Genomic DNA, 19,965 nt, shown 5'->3' with positions numbered 1-19,965 from the left:
TCACAAAAAATTTCCATATTTTATTTTCAATCCCACAAATAAACAACAAACTTTTCCAATAATGAAAACTATTCCAACTCTGAGCTCTCCTTTTACAGGACCAAGCATTTTGGATACCAGTCACTTCTGGTGAAATTTCTAATGGTCAGAAACCAAGGCACAGTAGCCTCAGAGAAGTCTTGTAGTTCACAGTCTCAAAAGGGCAAACATTTCATTTCCGTATAAGGCGATGTCATGTGAAAAATCAGCACTTTACTGTATCTATTTGATGCTTAAAAGTAATTTTACTAAAAACCTGTGTGAGTTGGCATCAACTTTCATACACAATCCATTTCAGGAATAAGAATAGATTCTAACTCCCATCACATGCAAGTTTAAAAATCTATATTGTTGAGAAGATGAAGTATTTGATGAAAAGTGGAACACTATTACTGATCTTGAAAGAAAGAACAAATTCCAGGGATTATTATTGTTTGAACCACATAACAACAAACCAGGCAGAGAAGTCCATAAGGAAATCAATTTCAATATTCTCCCAACTTTGGTCCTTCATCTTCTAAGCATTTAAAAGTATTTCTTTTTAATGATACTAGACATTTAATTTTATTACAAATGCAATCCAAGTATTAATAAATAAAATTTGAACTTTTTAGACTTTCTGTCCCAGGTTCTTTTTAAATAGAAAAAGTGCTAAGTGTTTCTTCAGAGTATAGTCAGCCTTTCTTGTCCAAATCAGACTGTAACTTGATCTTCCAGAATCTTTTTATAACTAAAGATTGTATACTAATAAGAAACCTCAGGGCAACAGTTTCATTATTGATACTGCCGATAGTCTCCAAATGGTGAGGGTGGCAACTGAGCTGGAGGCAACTGGGAAGGATCGTCAACAAACTGGGGTCCTGCAATTGACATAAATTTAAGTTTCATTCTTAAATATCAAGAAGTTACAACTAAGAGCAATTAATAAGGTTGAATAAATAAGTCTACACTGAGTCCAAACTCATGGAAAATACATTGCATTAAACTAAGGGACTATTTTTAGGGTTGCCTAATTCCTGTACTAGCATGACAGAATTGGAGGCGCTTCAAACTGAGGAGGATAGATGACAGTCTGGCTTCCCTTGTGCTTATAAGAGTAAAGATCTCTCAACTGCTGAACCAGAAATGCAATGTGGATTAATTTCAGCAACAAGCAGAGTCAAAGTAATTACATTAAGAAGCTGCTATAGCCACCCAACTTCGGGTGGCTATTACTTAAAAAGCATTTTTTCTCAATTTCATAGCAAATGGAAGAAATCATTCTGTCAAGCATTTATAGAATTAGGTATGCTGTGTTTTAAGATACCCTAGTGAACCTGACCCTATAAAATCAATTAAGTAGGCAATGGAAACTCTGAAGAGGAAAACGATGCTCATGACTAGTGCTAGGGATGGACTCCTGTGGAACTACGTTTGCAGAGAATGGAGTGATAAACAATGGCATAAAACTTTAAGGTCTACTTTCTTTACAACCCTGTTTTATAGGAAATACTCAAGTGTCATTTCATTTTACAAATAAGGAAACTAAAACTTCGAGAGGTTTGCTCATGATCTTACCTTCAAGTGTAGCAATGTTTTGCAATCTTTGCATTGCCTTTTGATGCTTGAAAGGTGTGTGATTTTGTGTATGAAAATGAGTATTTTATAAATTTTTTTAAAATTAGAATTATAGGTACACTAAGTTTTCCCCTCACAAAGTGCTTCATTAACTCAATGGCAGTAAAATTTAATGCATTTCAGAGAATTATAATCATCTGCCTCCTTGCTAAGTTTTTCATTGATTTCTTTGATGAAAATGTTATTTCATTTTGTACATGATTTACTTTCCAAGAGATTTTAAAAATATTTTCCCAGAAATGTTGATCTATTGCAAAAAACAGGTATTTCTGAGACTCATTAAAAAAAAAAAAAATCATATTTCTGAGACTTAAAAAAAAAAAAAAATCAGGCAAAAGTCGAATAAAAAAATGTCTTTAAAGATATACTTTGTTATTTCTAGATAAAAGATTTGCTTTGGTGACTGAACTCTTCAAGAAAATTTGCCAAAGCAAGTAAAGCATAATCAAAAATGCCTACATTTCCTTTAGAGAGTTAGGACATATGGAAAATTTTAACATGTTTTTACTTTTTGTGAAGATGTTAATATTACCATTTTCATTTTTCATTCTGATTCTTAAAGTATTCTAAGTATGGCACAATGTGGCTCTCTCAATTGGGTGCTAAATATAGTGATTAAAAAGTACACAGATCAGACAGAAAGAGCCCAATGGTATCTAATCAGCAGAGCACTATTTCAAAGCTGTGCCACAAGAACAAGGGATCTTTGCTCAGTGCATAGGGAAATGAAATCAGATTGAGAGAGATAATCTATTCTGCATACTTTATACTGATTCTTATCCAAGTGCTTGAGCAAAAAATTCCCAACTTGTTTCATTCCTCTATTACGTCTTTTTAAGGAACAGGCAAGTCAATGTTTTGCTATTACTGTCTCAGACAGAAAGTGATCCCCCTTTGCTAGTTCCAACAGCAGTCCCTGATACCCTTCTTCTCTGTGCTCTAGGGAAAAACTGTTCCAAATTTAGATCAAGTTTCTATGGTTACAATGTCCAAACTAAATTCAATGTGATAATTAGCTCCTAAACTTTTCATCCTAAATGCTGTAGATAAAGAATGGATAATAGCGAACAAGCAAAACGTGTATCTTAACCAATGAAGTTTCATGGTCCCTTTCTCCCAGTTAACCCAAATGCTTAGAAAAAAAGCAAATTAATTTGTGGAAAAGATTCATATAAAATATATATATATATATATATAGCTACAGTTATTTTTCTTTAAAAGTTGTTGAAAGCTACATTCTATTCTTCAAAGGGCACTATTACCTATGACCAAGATCCTTAGGGTTCCCACAACAAAATGTGAATATAGTTCAGTTCAAAGGCAGTTACCTCCTCCCCTCCCCAAATGTTAAACCATTAGCCCAAATAAATTTAAGCGACAGTGTAGATTTTAAAGATCAGTGGAACAATTCCAAAACCAAGATTTTTGGCTTTTGAGAATATTATTTATATATTGAGACTACTACTAGATTCTAGAAGAGGAAAACTTACCATTTGGAAATTGTGAAGATGCAAATCTTGTTAACAGGATACCAGCTCCTTCTATTAAAGCAAGAAGAATGCCACCCATTGCAGCTGAACCAACCATGGCCACTGGTCCATCTGAAGGTATCAATGACAAGAGAAATTAATTTCCAATTCTGACTTTATGCATTAGTTACAGTAGGAGTCCAGTAAATATATAAGATTTAATGTAAGTTCCCTGGCTTTGCTTATTAGAAAATATTTGAAGTTATATTTCAATATAATTAGTTTCGCTTTTTTTTTTTATTACTTTCACTTATAACTCAATATACTTTTATGCTCTTAAAAACATTCTAAAGGATCCACAGGCTTTATCAGACCACCATGACATAAAAAGGGTTAATCACTAATCTAAATTAAGTCTGGTCAACTTTTTATCCCAAGGATTCAAAAGGCCAAGAAGTAGCTGTGACTGTTCATCTTTTTCCCAAAGGGAAGAAAAAAATTTGTTTTAAGATCTCCCCCTGATCACCAGGATTTCAGTTTAATTTGATGCTTTCAGACTCACTCAAACTTGCCCTAGAATAAACCTGACATCTTCTGCACCATCCTCAGAATTGTCCTCATTTCCTTAGGATCCCTTTTCTTTTCCCCAGGTTTGAAGAGTTTGAATTTATAAGACATTGGGGGACCAAGAAGGCCTTCTTTTCTTTTTTTGGACCAAATCCACATCCTAGAAGTCAAACCAGATATGGAATAACCTTTGGAAGTACATGGACATTCAACTTGTCATCTACTAGATATTAGGTATCCCAAATACTGAGTGTCCTTTTATGAGATAGTTCTGATGAAGAAATATTTAAGGAAGCAGGTCTATTTTTTTGATAAAATGTCAAGAACTGCTATACCTTGTCATGTTTAAAAATATCAAGATAATAGGTACTGTTTTTTCTCTCTGGATTGCTATTATATATACTTCTGTTATCAAATAAAACTTAGCTTTTCTCCTACAGCTATCATTTCTCACATGCTAAATAACTTAAAGATGTGATGTTTATTAAGGTCTTCCAATCTTTTATTATAGCCATGTGTTTCTTACTTCTTGCTGCCAATATGGCTCCAGTTAAGGCACCACTTGTGATAGAATTCCATGGATCTTCTTTTCCTCTGACTTTTACCATACTGCAATCAATCATGGAAAAGAGACCTCCCCAAACTGCAAAGCTACCTGTTTGGTTTAAAACAAAAAAATCTTATTAAAATACAAAAATTATTTTCCTGCTATAACAAAATGGTCTAGTAGGAAAACAAAAACCGAATTCTACTCTTTATGAATTAACTGCACAATTTGAACACACACCACAAATCTGCATGAGAATTGAATAAAGTCAGAATAGTTAGTTTAATAGAAAGCTTGAGTCATTATAGATGAAAAATTAGAAAGGTCACTAGCTTGATAAACCAGGGCTAAAAGAAATCAGGCTGCACAAGTATGCCTTGTCCCGCTGTCATATATTTGAGCTTTCTTAACCATTTTTTTTTCTGATTTCAGTAATTTTTTAATTTCTTCATTCATTCATTCATTCAGCATCTAACCATGCCAGCTGATGAAGGGACAATTCTTATTCCTTTCCCTTATTAATGACTAGAAACTATACAATCAGGTCATAATCTGATGCATCAAGAAAAAAAAAACAATTGGTTTTATAAGAGTTCATATAAAAATGGAATTATAAGAGTCAACATGGGTTCATCCATAAGTCATGCCAGAATAAATTTTTTTTTTTTTTTTTTTTTTTTTGCTGAAAGGTCAGGAAATGGGTAATGACAGGGAAATATTAGATATTCTAAGGAAGGCATTTAACAGCCTATGATATTCTTCTAGACAAGGTAAACAGATAAAGGCTGAGTATTCTTATTAAGATTCAGAATTAGTTGAGTGACTTGACCTAAAGAATGGTGATTAATGGATCTGTCACTTTGGAAGAAAGTGCCCCAAGATTTGCTTTTGCTCAATTATATTCAGGTTTTTAAAATTTCTTTAAGCCAAGGCTCAGATGGTATGCTTATTATTAAATAAATCTGACTGACATGAAGCTAGAAAGATCAGTTATCAAGCTGAAGAAAAAAAAAAAAAAAAGATGAAAAAATATCCTGATAGTCTTAGACCAAGGGGCTAAATCTAATAAGTATAAAAGGCATAACTTTAAAGTCTTACATTTGGGTTTAAAAAAAAAAAAACAAAAAAAATTCCACAAGTATAGCTAGATAACAGTTCATGTGAAAAAGATTATATGTATCAACACTGTTGACATAGCAATCAAAAGAGATGTGATCTTAAGCTGTCATTAATAAAAAAGTGTCACTTTCCTAGAATGGGAGAGGTGATGAAACAGGTAACTCTGGAATCCTTTGTTTACTTATTCAGGAATATAAGCAAGGGAGAATACATTTAACACAGTGAACTGAATGGAAACTGTCATACAAAGATCATTTGAGGGAAATGATCAGCTTGAAAAAAAGATTCTAGGAGTGGCACATAATAGCTGTTTACAAAAAACCTCCCTGCACCTTCCCCCAAAAAACTCCCTTAGTTCAGCCAACAAGGGCAAAACAGATACCCATGGATGGAAACTGCAGAGGGGCAGATTTGGGCTTACTGTCAACTGCAGAATGGGCTGCCCTGAGCACCAGTGATCTTCAAGTAGAGACTACATGACTATCTGTTGTGGCACAAGACATGGTTTAGGTTGGATTCAGTTACTGCTGTAAGTGAATAGCATAGAGAATACATCATTGGTCTAATGTATTTTTAAATACTAAGTTGTTATGCTGTTATTTTGCAGTATTTTTGGTTTGTCACACAAGCATTTAAGCAAAAATGAATTACTAATTTCCTTACTACTCTATAAAGTGATTGAAGACAAAGTGATTGGTATAATTTAAAAAAATTACTACAAATACTGATGGATCTATTGTTCACTAAAAGCTTAGCAAGTTTTACATTTGGCTGCATATTACTTTTCTAGCAGACATGGTTAAAGCATGAGAATGTTGTGCACTGATGGTTCAAGAAGGAATGCCTGGAAGAGAAGGCAGCATGAGGAAAGAAAAATATGGAGGAGCAGCTTCTGGGAGAATGGGATTGTGCAGGCAAAGAGTAGAAGGATCTTAAGCCAGGATCAAGCAGGAATATAAGCCAGTTTGGTGATGCACAGGATCAACAGGGGATACCATTTCCAATGTTATCACTTTGCAGTGACTCTCTATTGAGGTTGTGAGGTTTTTGGTAACATACATTTATGTTCAACATACTCACTACTGGGTGCCTTCATTGCTAGTGAACTGGCTCACCAAATATCCTAAAAGTCAGATTTTCCCCAGCCATTCCTGCCAGAGTAGGTTCAGCAGGCTATTCCCTCAATCAGGAGTCCACCTCTCATCTGTATCTGGAATACTCATTTTAACTAATCTTTGCTTCTTAGAATCCTTAGCTTCCCTCAATTCTTAACTCAAGGGCAATCTTATACATGTGCATATACCTCATCCTTTTCCACTCTTGGCTGCTCTACCAGACTTCATGATTTTCAGAACCTATCATCTACAAGATGAAATCAAATTTGAATCTTATCTCCAATCAAGCCATTCTCTAATTGATAAATGGTCAAAGGATATGAACAGACAATTTTCAGATGAAATTAAAACTATTTCCACTAATATGAAAGAGTGTTCCAAATCACTATTGATCAGAGAAATGCAAATTAAGACAACTCTGAGATCATTACACATCTGTCAGATTGGCTAAGATGACAGGAACTAATAATGATGAATGTTGGAGGGGCTGTGGGAAAACTGGGACACTGATGCATTGTTGGTGGAGTTGTGAAAGAATCCAACCATTCTGGAGAGCAATTTAGAACTATACCAAAAGGCTATCAAACTGTACATACCCTTTAATTCAGCAATGTCTCTATTGGGGTCTGTATGCCAAAGAAATACTAAAGAAGGGAAAGGGACCTGTACGTGCCAAAATGTTTGTGGCAGCCCTTTACATAGTGGCTAGAAACTGGAAAATGAATGGATGTCCATCAATTGGAGAATGGTTGGGTCAATTATGGTATATGAATGTTATGGAATATTATTGTTCTGTAAGAAATGACCAACAAGAGGAATACAGAGAGGCTTGGAGAGACTTATATCAACTGATGCCGAGTGAAACGAGTAGAACTAGGGGATCATTATACACTTCAACAATGATACTGTATGAGGATGTATTCTGATGGAAGTGGATATCTTCAACATAGAGAAGAGCTAATCCAATTCCAATTGAGCAATGATGGACAGAATCAGCTACACCCAGAAAAGGAACACTGGGAAATGAGTGTAAACTGAGAGCATTGGATTTTTTTTTGTTTTGTTTCTTTTCCCAGATTATTTTTACCTTGCGAATACAATCCTTCCTTTGCAACAACAACAACAACAAAAAATGCGGTTCTGTACATATGTATTGTACCTAGGATATACTATAAGATATTTAATATGTATGGGAATGCCTGCCATCTAGGGGAGGGGGTGGAGGGAAGGAGGGGAAAAACTCGGAACAGAAGGGAGTACAAGGGATAATGTTGTAAAAAAAAAAATTATCTATGCATATGTACTGTCAAAGAAAATGTTATAATTGTAAAAATTAATGAAAAAAATCTATGAGAGAAAAAAAAATTGAAATCTTATCTCCTCAGATAATTTCCTTCCCTGGACTTGATCACATTCCCCTTCATTCTGCTTTTCATCTGCTGTCTCTCACATATGACTGAGATCCTTGAGGACAAAAAGGATCTTAAGCTTTTCTTTGTATCTCCATAGTTTACACATGTAAGCACACAGTAAGTGTTTAATAAATGTTTGCTAATTAGTAAGTCTCACAGGAATGAACTCAATTTACTTTTCTTCATCTATCTATACTACTAAGCTTTATATGAAAGCATGGGAGGGTTCATAGGTTCTGGGGAATCAAAGTTCAAATTAAGCCAGGTCCTTTCAGAGTTTACAAATAAACAGGGGGCTATTACATATACACCAGTTGTATTTGAGAGGTATAAACAAGGTGTAATGTAAGGTTTAAAGGAGAAAAGGTCTTTTAATGATGAGAGAGATCAGGGGAGGTGTTTTACTGGAATAGTGCCATTCGAACTAGGTTTTAATGAATGGCTAAGAACTCATCAAAAAGCCCAAGGAAGGTTATTTTGTATTTCTCTTCACCAGGTACTTCAGATATACTGCTACTGATTGTGCAGAGCTCAGTAACTATAATTGTCTCCTAATTTTTTTTAGCATTTATTTACCTTTGTGTCCCCCAAAATAGCTCTACTTTTCAAGTTCTCTCATAAGACACTGTACAGTTTTAACACTGTACTTCAGTTTCCCCAGAAGTCTCAAAACCTGCAACTTTAAACATTTCCCTCCTTTTATCCAAAATTTGTATTTTAAGGCAATGAAGAAGGGTTTACTTTCATAAGGTGTAATATAAAAGTCTACTTTTTGAAGCAGGCCATAAGGGTTATCAGATAATGAAATTATTTTCTAGGAATAAGCAATTATAGCCAAACTGAGATCAATAATTGGCAAAAGTGTGAAAGTTCATTGTCAGTAATTAAAAAAAAAAAATCTGAATATGAAATAATCCTTTACCTCCCAATTGTGGTGCTCTGGTTTTGATGGCTGTCATACTGCCTCGAAGCCTGTGGCTTACTCCCTATGGAAACAAAATCAAATAGCCAGAAAATATCAGAAGCACAACTGGTTTCCAACTCACTGGCAGAATCTGTTTTATTATATATTTTTTAAAATGTTCAAATCTGGGTTCCATGTAGAAGGCTAGTTTTCCATTCACTTACCACAGGAGAATTGCGAAAACCTTTGATTGCTTGGAAGATACCACCTCCTATGGTACCCATAGTGAAAGCCCCACCACAGTCATCCACAATTCGCCAGGGGCTAAGAGGAAAAAGAAAAAATAAAACCCTTTAATGAAGTCACATATCTCAAAGTTTGCTTTCTCCACAAAACCTTCCCTGTTTAAATGAATGGCAAATCTCAAACACAGACCCAGCCAAATTAATGAAATTGTGCTTCTCAAAATATACACAGAGCTATATGGCAGTCAATTTAAGTTAATAAGCTATACAAGGGACTATGAATATGTTCCCACTTTCCACAGCACTCAGTTCATGTGAAAATAACTTTGGTTGATGATCAATATCTATCACCACCAAGCACTATGCTAGATGCTGGACCCTAATACAAAGAACCAAATCATTTTTATTCACAAGGTACCTACTACTTTCTAATGGAGAAGACAAGTAGGTGTAAAATATATCATAAAGTTAATAAATATAAAAATATATGGACCTCATAGAAGATGGGTGTTGGAGCTGACATTCTTTGCAGAAGGAGATATCGCATGGAAGACAGTACATACTGTCATACTAGATTCACGTGTAGGTTATTAGTTCTGGAGAACTGCTTTCTCCTTTTTCATTCTTTGCTCTAAGAGGTTCTCTAAGAGAAAGGAGAAATACATTTGGAAATGAACAGAACTAAGAATACTGAAATAGAAGATAATGAAACTCCGTCTACTAATGCAGGTCATCTTTCCTGCAATTTATCTCAAGAGTCTCATCCATCTGAGGCAGAATGGAAATCCAGATCTTTCTACTTTGAGGCCAGCTCTCTAACCAGTGACAAGATTGCCTCTAAATGAAAATGAAGGTGATGGAAAAACTAACAAATACTAATACTTGACTTTGGAAAGAAATATCACTCTGGCAGCTGAGGGAAGAATGTACTATCATACAAATGAGACGTCATTTAATACTAAATGAAGGTGCTGGGGTAACTTTAGGTGTATCCAAGAGGGAACAGATGCTTAAAGAGATGCTGTAAAAACAAGACAGAGCAGCTACTCCCTTTGGAGAGGCAGCTAAGAGACTGCATGGAGAATGCTTTAGAGGTAGTGCTTTGGTCAAGTATGGATGGCTATAATCCATTCCAACTGGGATTCCTGGTTCTATTTAGTCTAAAATTCAAACTGAATCTACAAATTCTAAGAATGCAGTTTATACATCCCTTCTCTATAATTACATAGTAAATATGACAAGTATCAACTATAAGTAGTTTTTTAAAAAAAGAAAAAGGAGGGAGAGGAAGACAATACAAATTTCTGATTCCAAAATTACAGAAGTTAAAACAAAAGTTAGGAAGCTGAGCTTTCTTGTCTCATAAATAGACAAAAATGGTAGGTTGAGTGGATGATCTGGGTAAATTATACAATAATGAGCTACTATGAGGAAAAGAGTAGGATAGTTCTGGAAGAGTGTGAAGGCTTTTTTTGAGAGAAAGCAGCAATGGCTTAGTATGACCAAAGAAAGATGGTTTTAGTTTTGGAAAATCTTAGAAGAAAATACTGTGTGACTAAGGTCATATTCCCTCCCCATATCATCATGTGAGATGGTAAGGAGCAGGTGACAAGAGAATCCATTTATTCTGTGTCTGTTGGCACCAATCATCAACTAGTATTAGTTAAAACTCACTTGATATAAAGCACTAGAAAAGGCCTACTCGCGATTCAAAGAGATTTGCTGGCGACAACTAGATATTGAAATCTCCAGTGAATTAGCCTAGTCCATGTTTTAATGTTCCACATACAATAAACTGGTTTTTAAAAATTAAATGAAAATCAATACACCCCAAAACCTATAAAGCAAGATCTATCCTGTGGTCACACACATATGATTAGTGATGAAATAAAAAGTTACATACACAATAATAAAAACAAGTAAATGTCTATGCATGGTCTTTTAATAGAATCAAGATCACTCATACTGCACTCCTTTATGGCAGTGACCAGGTCAGCCAGAAAGCTTTCCTGGGAAGAGTAGAATAAATATTGCCCCAGTTAGGAAGAGAATTTCATATAATACTACTTCTACCATCTCATATCTAGAATTATCCATGCCACATACTCATGTATTCAAAAACATACATTTTCACTCACACATCAGTGAATAACAATAGCTTCTAGGAGAGAAAGCAAGTAGGCTAGTTTATTTTATAATCCTAAACAAAGGTTCTGAATATCGAGGGGGGAGGGGGGAAAGGCTACATCAGAGCTTATAATTAACTAGAAAGTTACAGATGATGATATTAGACTTTAATGTTCACAATTGCAAACATTACTTCCTCTAAGTCCCTTGACAATCTAGTGAGGTAGGAAATTCAGGTACTATTTTTATAGAGAAGAGAGCTTTATTAACAGGTAAGTTCATTTGGAGGGGGAATCAAAACTAAATCTTAACTTTCTCTAAAGCCCTTTTTCCATTAATTAAAAAAAAAAAAAAAAAAAAAAAAGGCTTGAGTTCATTCAGTTCTAAAGCGGGGAACATCTGGCCACAGGCCAAATAAGATCCCCAAACATTTACTAAGGCCAACTGCAGGTAATGAGCTCAAAGCTAGGTACAAACAACCTCCCACTGCTTATGTTATGCAAGTTGATAATTCTGTATGGCTCACAAATGAGTGGGGGAACAGGTTCCCCACTCCTGCTTTAAAGGATGAGTAGAGTGTATAAAAATGCAGACATTTCAAACCTAAAGCAAAAAAGACAGGAATTTGAAAAGCACATCAAGCAGATTGTGAACTAACTTGGCTGAAAGTACATCATAGATATTCTTTTAATAGGAGGAAATAAAATCGAATAGTTAGGTTGAGAGGCAGGCATTAGATGCTAAGCCAAAGTTTAGATATTAATGTAAAAGCAATGGGGAACCATTTAAAATATTTTGCAGAGTAATGACCAATACAGTATTAAAAAAAATAATAATAATAATAGGTGTTATGGCAAGTGTTCAAAGATGTATTTCATCAAGCTCAATATTCCTAGTGAGTTCTCAATATTCATACCAAGTTCAATGTATATTGTGTGGAGTATACCTCTTATTTGCCAATGCAAAACGAGAGGAAAATAGCAATTTTGGAGTTCTTGTAGGAGTGGTTGAAGCTGTGAATTAGTTCAATCACTATGGAGAACAATTTGGAAGTAAATGTTAGGCATATGCCCCAAAGAGGTCAAGGACAGAGTTGTACAAAGACCCTTATAAGATTTATACCAACACTTTTTTGTTGCTGTCAATAACTAGAAAAAACATAGCTGCACATCACTGGGGGAACTGAGGTATGGCTATATTGTGCTATTAAGTTATCAAGAAAGTGACAGAGAAATCTGAAAAGATATTTATAAAAATTGAAAAGACAATGAAATGCGAATAATCAGAACATTTTACACAATTACAATAATATGGAAGGAAAAACTGAAAAGACCAATGTAGTAATTAAACAATTTCTAGACTGATGAAATAGAATTACATTCAGCAGAGGTGTAATGGATTAGAAGTTCAAACAAGACATTCTCAGACATGACTAATGTGTTTAACTATAACTGTTACAGGATTTTATCTGGAGGGAAAGAACTGCCATTAGTGAGTAAATGAAAAACATGAGGGAAAAAAATTTTATGCACATTAGAAAGCAAGACTACAGAAGGGGATACATTTATCATTATTCTGCTGTAGTACATTTCTTTTTAAAAACAGTCTAGCAGTTCAGTTTTTTGTAATCTTTTGGTTTAAGTTCACAATTTAAAAAAATGATAGAGCTCATATTCAAGGAATAATATACAATTAGAAAGGAGAAATAGGTTAACAGTACAAAGAAAAATTTTTCCTCCCCAAAATCTCTTAACTCTACACTCCACAAGAGTATTACCCTCAGTCTACCTTTTCCTAACTCAACTGGTGATTAGATAGGTAGAAAGGATAATCATCAGCATAGAGATGGTAATTAAATCCATGAAAATTCATGAGATCAATCTGGTCTCAAGATACTTAACATTTCCTAGCATATGACCTTTGGTAAGTCACAACCCCAACTGCCTCAGGGAAAAAAACCATGAGATCCCCAAGTAAAATATTTAGGAAGAAGAGATCAGAATCCTGAGGGAAAGCTGTCAGATAAGTACGAGAAAGAGGAGAGAGGCTTCCTGAAATCTTCTAAGAGAAGGCAAGGAGGAAAGGGTAATCAATGGTATCTATCTAAGACTGCAGAGAAGTTAAGGTGAGTTAGGGCTAGACTTGTGGAGTCAGAAAATCTAGGTGAAACTCAAGTTCTTATATGTGATTCTGAACTAATTTGAGTTGCTCTGAACCTTAATTTCTCCACCCATAAGACATGGGAATGTGTGCACCAGACTTTTCTGCCAGGCCTCTAGTTCATCCTATAGATTGGCAAGAGCAGTTAGGAGGATCTGACCAATCCCTACAGCTCACTGGAATGAAAAGCTGATGCAATCACTGAGACCAAAGTACTAGAGTATGGAAAGGACAAGACTCAAATATATTTAAGTTTCCCTCAAAGGAGAATGATTGCTGTTTCTATGGCCTGATTTGAAAGGATATTAGGAGTAATTGGGCAATGAGAAGTTAATCTTAAGTTCAGCTTTTTTTTCATGATAAAATGTATTTTTACTGAGAGTAAGGAAATCATGTTTTTAACAGGTTTTTTAAGCTTTTTTTTATAAATTTTTTTTGACAGTACATTGCATGGGTAATTTTTTACATTATTCCTTGCACTCACTTCTGATTTTTCCCCTTCCTTCCCTCCACTCCCTACCCCTAAGATGGCAGGCAGTCTTATTTATGTTAAATATGTTAATAGTATATCCTAGATACAACATATGTGTGCAGAACCAAACAATTCTCTTGTTGCACAGGAAAAGTTGGGATTCAGAAGGTAAAAATAACCTGGGAAGAAAAAAATGCAAACAGTTTACACTCATTTCCTCATTTCCCAGTGTTCCCTCTCTGGGTGTAGCCGATTCTGTCCATTATTGATCAATTGGAAAGTTCAGCTCTCTTCAATTATAGCTTAAGAGACAGGAGGGAGCTACAAGAAGGAAATCTATGAAATCATATATAAAAAGTTGGTAGCTAAAAGCCAATGGAATAGATGACATCAAAATACATCTAAGTACAGAGCCTTATTTTTTTGATGGTGGAAATATTCATATTAGTATTACCAACCACTCTTGTGACTTCATCACCTGCCTGATCAATGACAATATTACTGTAATTCATCCCTCCAACTAGTTTTTCTAATCCATCTTGCCCACAGTTGCTAGTGATTTTTTTTTTTTTTGCTGAGGCAATTGGGGTAAAGTGACTTGCCCAGGGTCACATAGCTAGGAAGTATTAAGTGTCTTGAGGCCAGATTTGAACTTAGGTCTTCCTGACTTGAGAGTTGGCACTCTGATGAGGTCTAGAATTGGGGTACCTAAAGGTCTAGTGGCAGATTTGGGGTACAGGGAGTCAAACAGAGCTCCCCTGCAAACCCTTTGGATTTGGCACAAGGATATGGAGTTAAATGAGGTCTAGAGGTGATTCAAGAGCCCCTGTAAAGGAATTTGCAGACCCGAAAACCTACCTAGATTGATGAAAGAAGTTTATTATGGGGTTTGGAAGTAAAGTTAAAAGTCTAGTTAGTAAAGTTGAAGGTAGAGATAAAGGGCACTGGAAATAGTGTTCCAGTAGGCAGAGATCCTTGTCAGGTGTAAGGCTGCCATGTTTGGAACCTCTGCAAAGAGATGGCTTCAGTTTGGCTCTCTTAGAATAGAGGTCTTTGACTACAAGCTGAAGGGGACTTTGTGGGTGGAGTCCCAGGGTTGGCACCAGGCTGGGTTTCAGCCAGGGTTAGAATTTGAATTGAATTCAATGGGTTTTGGGACTGAGCCATCCCCAACCAGATAACAAAGATGAAACTGTGCTGGGGTGGAGTCTCCTCCCTGAAGAGAGTTGAAGATTGTCTCCTTTAAGGATCTTTCAGAGTTTTGGGGTTCCCTCTTCATATTCACTGGGCTATCTAGCTGCCCCCAAAGTACTATTGTTAAGCACACATCACTTCTCTGCTCAAGAAACTCCATTATCTCTAGAACAAAATTCAATTTTTGATTTGGGCATTTGAAGCCTTTCACAATTGGGCCCCCAGCTTATCTTTCCAGATTGGTACATTATGCATTCTATATTTTGGTGAAACAAGATGTTGCTCATATTGGCAACTCCATTCTATCTCCATCATTTCCTTACCCATTTCCACTGCTTAGAAACCCCAATTCCTGCCTCTTTTTTAAATTTCAAAAATTCAAACAAGCTACCTCTTCTACAAGGCCATCCCTAATTCCTTCACTTAATGCTTTCCCTCACGATCACCATACCCTGCCCTCAGAAATTACTTTGTGATTTCTCCCTAGTATAGAGTTTATTTTTGACCGTGTCCTTAGCAGAGTGTCTGGCACACATAGACGGGCAAGTTAAGAAGAAGGGGGATAAGAAGTTAAGATTCATAGAACCACTAAGATAATTCATATTATATAAGTTAAGGAAGGTAGCAGCTTCAGAAGAATAAAAAAGGGTAGGAAAAAAAAAATGAAAATGATTAGGTCAATGGGAAATCCGTTGAGAGAAATCTGTTCTCTTCCTATTTTGTACAAATCTTTTCATCACTTATATACTGTTGCCAATTTGGTTTAGATCTTTCTGGGCTATTCTAAAAGCTTCCTGTATGTTTTCCCTTTCTCCTCTCCAACTCATCCTCTTCACTCAATAATCTTTTTAAAATATTTGACTAGATTCACTGTGCACATTTTCCCTTCTCGAAAATTTGTCTATGGGGTGAAATACGTGATCCTCCGCAATATGGCAACAACCTACATTTTCCCTCTTATTTTTCTTTAACTGCCTTCATGCATTCTCAGTTCTAACTATATTCCAATTACTCTGCAAGTGACCCCTACCGAGGTAACTTGGGAAAGTGCTCCCCTTTCCCATCTCGACCCACTGATTTTTTCCTCTAGTTAACATCTCCATAAAGTTTTTCAGAGTACACCCACCCAAGTGTTTTCTCCCCTTTCTAAATTCTAGGAGAAATTTATGCAGCATCTCCTCCTTTCACTAGTGTCCCATTTTCCCAGACATCAGACTTATGTTTACATGTTCCATAAGCTCAGATAAGGTCTTGGGAGACTGGGCTCTTTTCCACCTCTCCACCTCCAGTACTTAATACTTAAAGTTAAATTCAAAGACAGTTTGAAAAGGATTAAGACAAAATGGATTCTTTAAAGACCGTGGTGCTGAATAGCAAGGGGAGCCGAAGCACAGGGGGTGGTAGGCTTTCTCCCCAGAACTGAGGCGGGAAGGGAATATTCTCTCATTAACCTCCACAACCGCCCATTTTACAGACGGGCAGGCTGAAACCTCGGCTGAGCAGCGCCCGTCACCTAGCTAGTCAGCGCCTGCAGGCCAAGTTCTCCTTCTGCCCACTTCTGGCCGCCTCGGAGCGCTTGGGGGAAGAGGGGCTCGAGTACGTCCGCCATCACTTCCCTCTGACTGCGAGCCGGCTCTCAGGGGCTGAGCCCAATGTAACCACTGACTACTTCCTGGAGACCCGAGACTTCTGGGCTCCGACAACGCCGGTTATCAAAGATGGCTAAGGACAAGAGGCCTTTTCGTCAAGACTTGATAACTGCGGAGGCACCGCCGCTTCCCGACCTCTGACTCTACCACCAACCTATTTCTTAATTGACATTAAAAACGAGACGCCCGCCGGGAAGCCGCTCGGGGGGAGGGGCTGCCTGGACCCCTTCAAGTACTCCTGCACACAGTAGGCGCTTCACAAACGTTCCCAGGACTGGACTGACCCCCCCCCCCCCAGGGGAGGCAGCTGCCGCTGTCTGGAAGATGAAGCGGAGCCTTTGTGCAAGAACTGCCAGAGAAGGCCAGGTTATTTCGGAAATGCCCCGCTCCCGGCCACAGAGGCACTGGACTCGGGGACCCCTGCCCTCCCCCACGCTGCGTTCGCGGAGGCAGGCCCCGGAAGCCTGAGCACAGACCGAGTACCGGGGGACGCTAGTAAGGTGGGCGAAGGGCTTTCCCTTCAGGAGCGAGGGGCGGCGGGACCCTACTCCTCCCCCAAGTTCCAACGCGCAGCCACCAGGCCCGGGGGCGTCGGGACCGCACGCAAGGTCATGGCCAAGCCAGGCTAGGGAGGCCAGGGGGATCGGCCGGGGGGAGAAGAGGAGGAGATCGAGGCGGAAGCCGCCTCGCGGGCCCCGAGCGAAGGGGCGAAGGTCAGGGAACGCGGGGCGGAAAGGGCAGGGAGCGATTGGGGCAGCTCACCAAGGCTCACGAGCGTACTCCTCCATCTTGGATCCGGCGGTGAGGGGAATGCCGGGCAAACAGGGCGGAGCTCCAGCGCTCGGCGTGCAAGTGACCTCTGTCCCCTGGAGAGCCCCGGGGGAGGGCCGGGTGGCTAAGACGGGAGAGGATTGGTTCTCCTCTCTTTCCAGAGAACCAATGGGAGAAGCAGCCCTGGGAGGCGTGGTGGGGCGCGGCTTCCCGAGGATTAGCTAGAGAAACTATTTCATCCCCGGCGAGGCTGGCGTCATGGGTTCGAATCCTCACTTTGCCGCAGCTGCGTCTGCAGATTCCATTTTCACTTGGGAAGTTTCCTAAACCCTAAAGAGAGTCTGTTTTGAAATTTTGAATTACCCTTATGAACTAATGTTAACTGGAGATTATCCAGACCAAGAAAAACTTGGGTTCCAGTTCTAACTCTGACACCCCTCCCCCCAGTTCAAATCCAGGTAAGAGACGTGGCAAGTCCCGTTACCGAGTTTTCTCCGCTGCCCTAGTGATAACAGTGGCGGTGGTGAAGCCTTTAGTTTGCAGTCAGTCAGCAAACGCTAACTTGTATCAGGCGGTGTACGAAATGCAAAAAATCCCTCCTTCCACAGGTCCCTGGGGGGCAGACTGAGGAGAGTCCCCGCCGAAAGGCGCCTAAATGGGGGGCGGGGCTAGTGTGGAGGAGGGGAGGGCGTGCTCAGAACTGGGGCCGGAGAGTGATCTAGGGGAGGAGATCTGCACTGGTGAAAGGAGTTTCCTCATCCAGAAGTTCCCGAAATCTATGTAAGGGTAGTGCTTACCATGCCCACCATGCATCCTGCCGGCTCCTGGAGGGGTCCTAAAAATGCTCACAGTAAGTCTAGGCAGCAGGAACCCGCATCCCAACGCTTCCGAAATCAACCATTGTGCGGCGTATCTCTGTAATAAAAGTCCTCAAACATCCATGAAGGGACACATGTCAGCAAGACGTGCAAAAGTTTAACAACCTTCCCTTAAAAAAAAAAAAAAAGTGCCCCTCACTCATTACATTGACTCTCAGGCCAAGCTCTAGGAAAGACTATGCACAAGTTACAACCGCTTTTTAATTATCACTACATTTGAACTCCTACGCTACTTGTTATTTGAAAAACTTTTCCCGACAATAATTTCTCTCTATATTGAATCCCTTAATCCTTTATAACTCCGTAAATGTTAAACTCACTAAATACATAATTTATTAACATGAAATCGTGAAAACTGATATTTTCAGTACTTTGGTTATGAGAATGGCCCTTCCCACCCTTAATATAAACCGCATGACTCTTCTTCACTTTTTGAAATACACTTTCATCATTCATTCCGCTCCGGTCCTGATTAAAATTTCTGAAGAATCCTCTTCATATTATATTCCTTTCAGACCTTCAGGGGTTTCTCCTTTGTTTTCTCCTCTGGAAACCGTCTTCCCAAGAACACATGGCAAACTTGTAGCTCCTCACACACTACTCATCATTTTCTTACGTTTCTTATTAAAAACAGAAAATACTTTTCGCAAGAAAAATTTTCCTTACCTTTTTTTTCTCTCTATCTTTTACATGGTTTATCTCCAACGTATTCATGGATTAAAGATTAAAAACACACGCTCATACTCCCCAGTTATATAAGGAGAAGCACCTCAGTGGGAGACTGTTTAAACTGTCATCCTAAACTGACGGTCCCAACTGTTTTTTCCATAACATTCCGTTTGGCTCTTAAAAATACAGTACAGTAATATCTGCAGAAAAACAGTGCACTAGCAGATTTTATAGTATGTTTTTTTGGTTTTTTTAATTTTATAATTATAATGTAATTATAAATATAAAAAATAAAATAATAAAACAATTACAATATAATTATTTTATTTATTATATTTATATTTATTTGAAATTATATTAATTTATAATTATAAATTTTTTGACAATATATATGCATGAGTAATTTTTTATAGCATTATCCCTTATATAATAATTACAATATAATTATTTTATTTATTTTATTTATATTTATTTATAATTATATTAATTTATAATTATAAATTTTTTTGACAGTATATATGCATGAGTAATTTTTTATAGCATTATCCCTTATATAATAATTACAATATAATTTATAGCATTATCCCTTATATAATAATTACAATATAATTATTTTATTTATTATATTTATATTTATTTGTAATTATATTAATTTATAATTATAAATTTTTTGACAGTATATATGCATGAGTAATTTTTTTTATAGCATTATCCCTTATATTCATTTTTCCAAATTCTCCCCTCCCTCCCTCTACTCCCTCCCCTTGATGACGGGCAATCCCATACATTTTACATGTGTTACAATATAACCTAGATACAATATATGTCTGTAAATCCAATTTTCTTGTTGCACATTAAGTATTAGATTCCGATGGTATAAGTAACCTGGGTAGATAGACAGTAGTGCTAAGATTTTATAGTATGTTAGTCGTTTGTCCTTCTGTTGTTATAATTATTATTATCACTTTCTTTCTCCTATATATCTTTTTGTTCAATGGGGTTTAGATTGGA

At 37.3% G+C, this 19,965-nt stretch overlaps 1 protein-coding gene across 13 annotated transcripts; it reads right to left on the bottom strand.

Annotated features, from left to right (window-relative positions):
- TIMM17A (translocase of inner mitochondrial membrane 17A) lies at positions 1-19,146 on the bottom strand. 13 transcript variants are annotated; one of them, XM_074308782.1, is made up of 9 exons: positions 18,952-19,103; positions 18,205-18,322; positions 17,399-17,737; positions 9,528-9,677; positions 9,014-9,113; positions 8,808-8,871; positions 4,219-4,347; positions 3,147-3,257; positions 1-899 (listed from the first exon to the last, which is right to left on the bottom strand). In XM_074308782.1, the coding sequence occupies exons 4-9, from the start codon at positions 9,593-9,595 to the stop codon at positions 814-816; spliced, it is 558 nt and encodes a 185-aa protein (XP_074164883.1). In that variant the 5' UTR covers positions 9,596-9,677; positions 17,399-17,737; positions 18,205-18,322; positions 18,952-19,103; the 3' UTR covers positions 1-813. The 13 variants fall into 13 exon arrangements, with proteins under 13 accessions (XP_074164883.1, XP_074164884.1, XP_074164895.1 ...); XM_074308783.1 differs by having other exon boundaries at positions 17,399-17,748; positions 18,205-18,395; positions 18,952-19,090; XM_074308794.1 differs by lacking the exon at positions 9,528-9,677 and adding an exon at positions 12,366-12,484 and having other exon boundaries at positions 9,014-9,140; positions 17,376-17,748; positions 18,952-19,090.
- Between the last annotated feature and the right edge of the window lie 819 nt (positions 19,147-19,965).

Source organism: Sminthopsis crassicaudata, chromosome 4 (genome assembly GCF_048593235.1).
Source record: "Sminthopsis crassicaudata isolate SCR6 chromosome 4, ASM4859323v1, whole genome shotgun sequence".
Taxonomy (NCBI): domain Eukaryota; kingdom Metazoa; phylum Chordata; class Mammalia; order Dasyuromorphia; family Dasyuridae; genus Sminthopsis; species Sminthopsis crassicaudata.
Note: the sequence above shows the minus strand (reverse complement) of the source record. Positions and strands in the feature narration are given on the sequence as shown.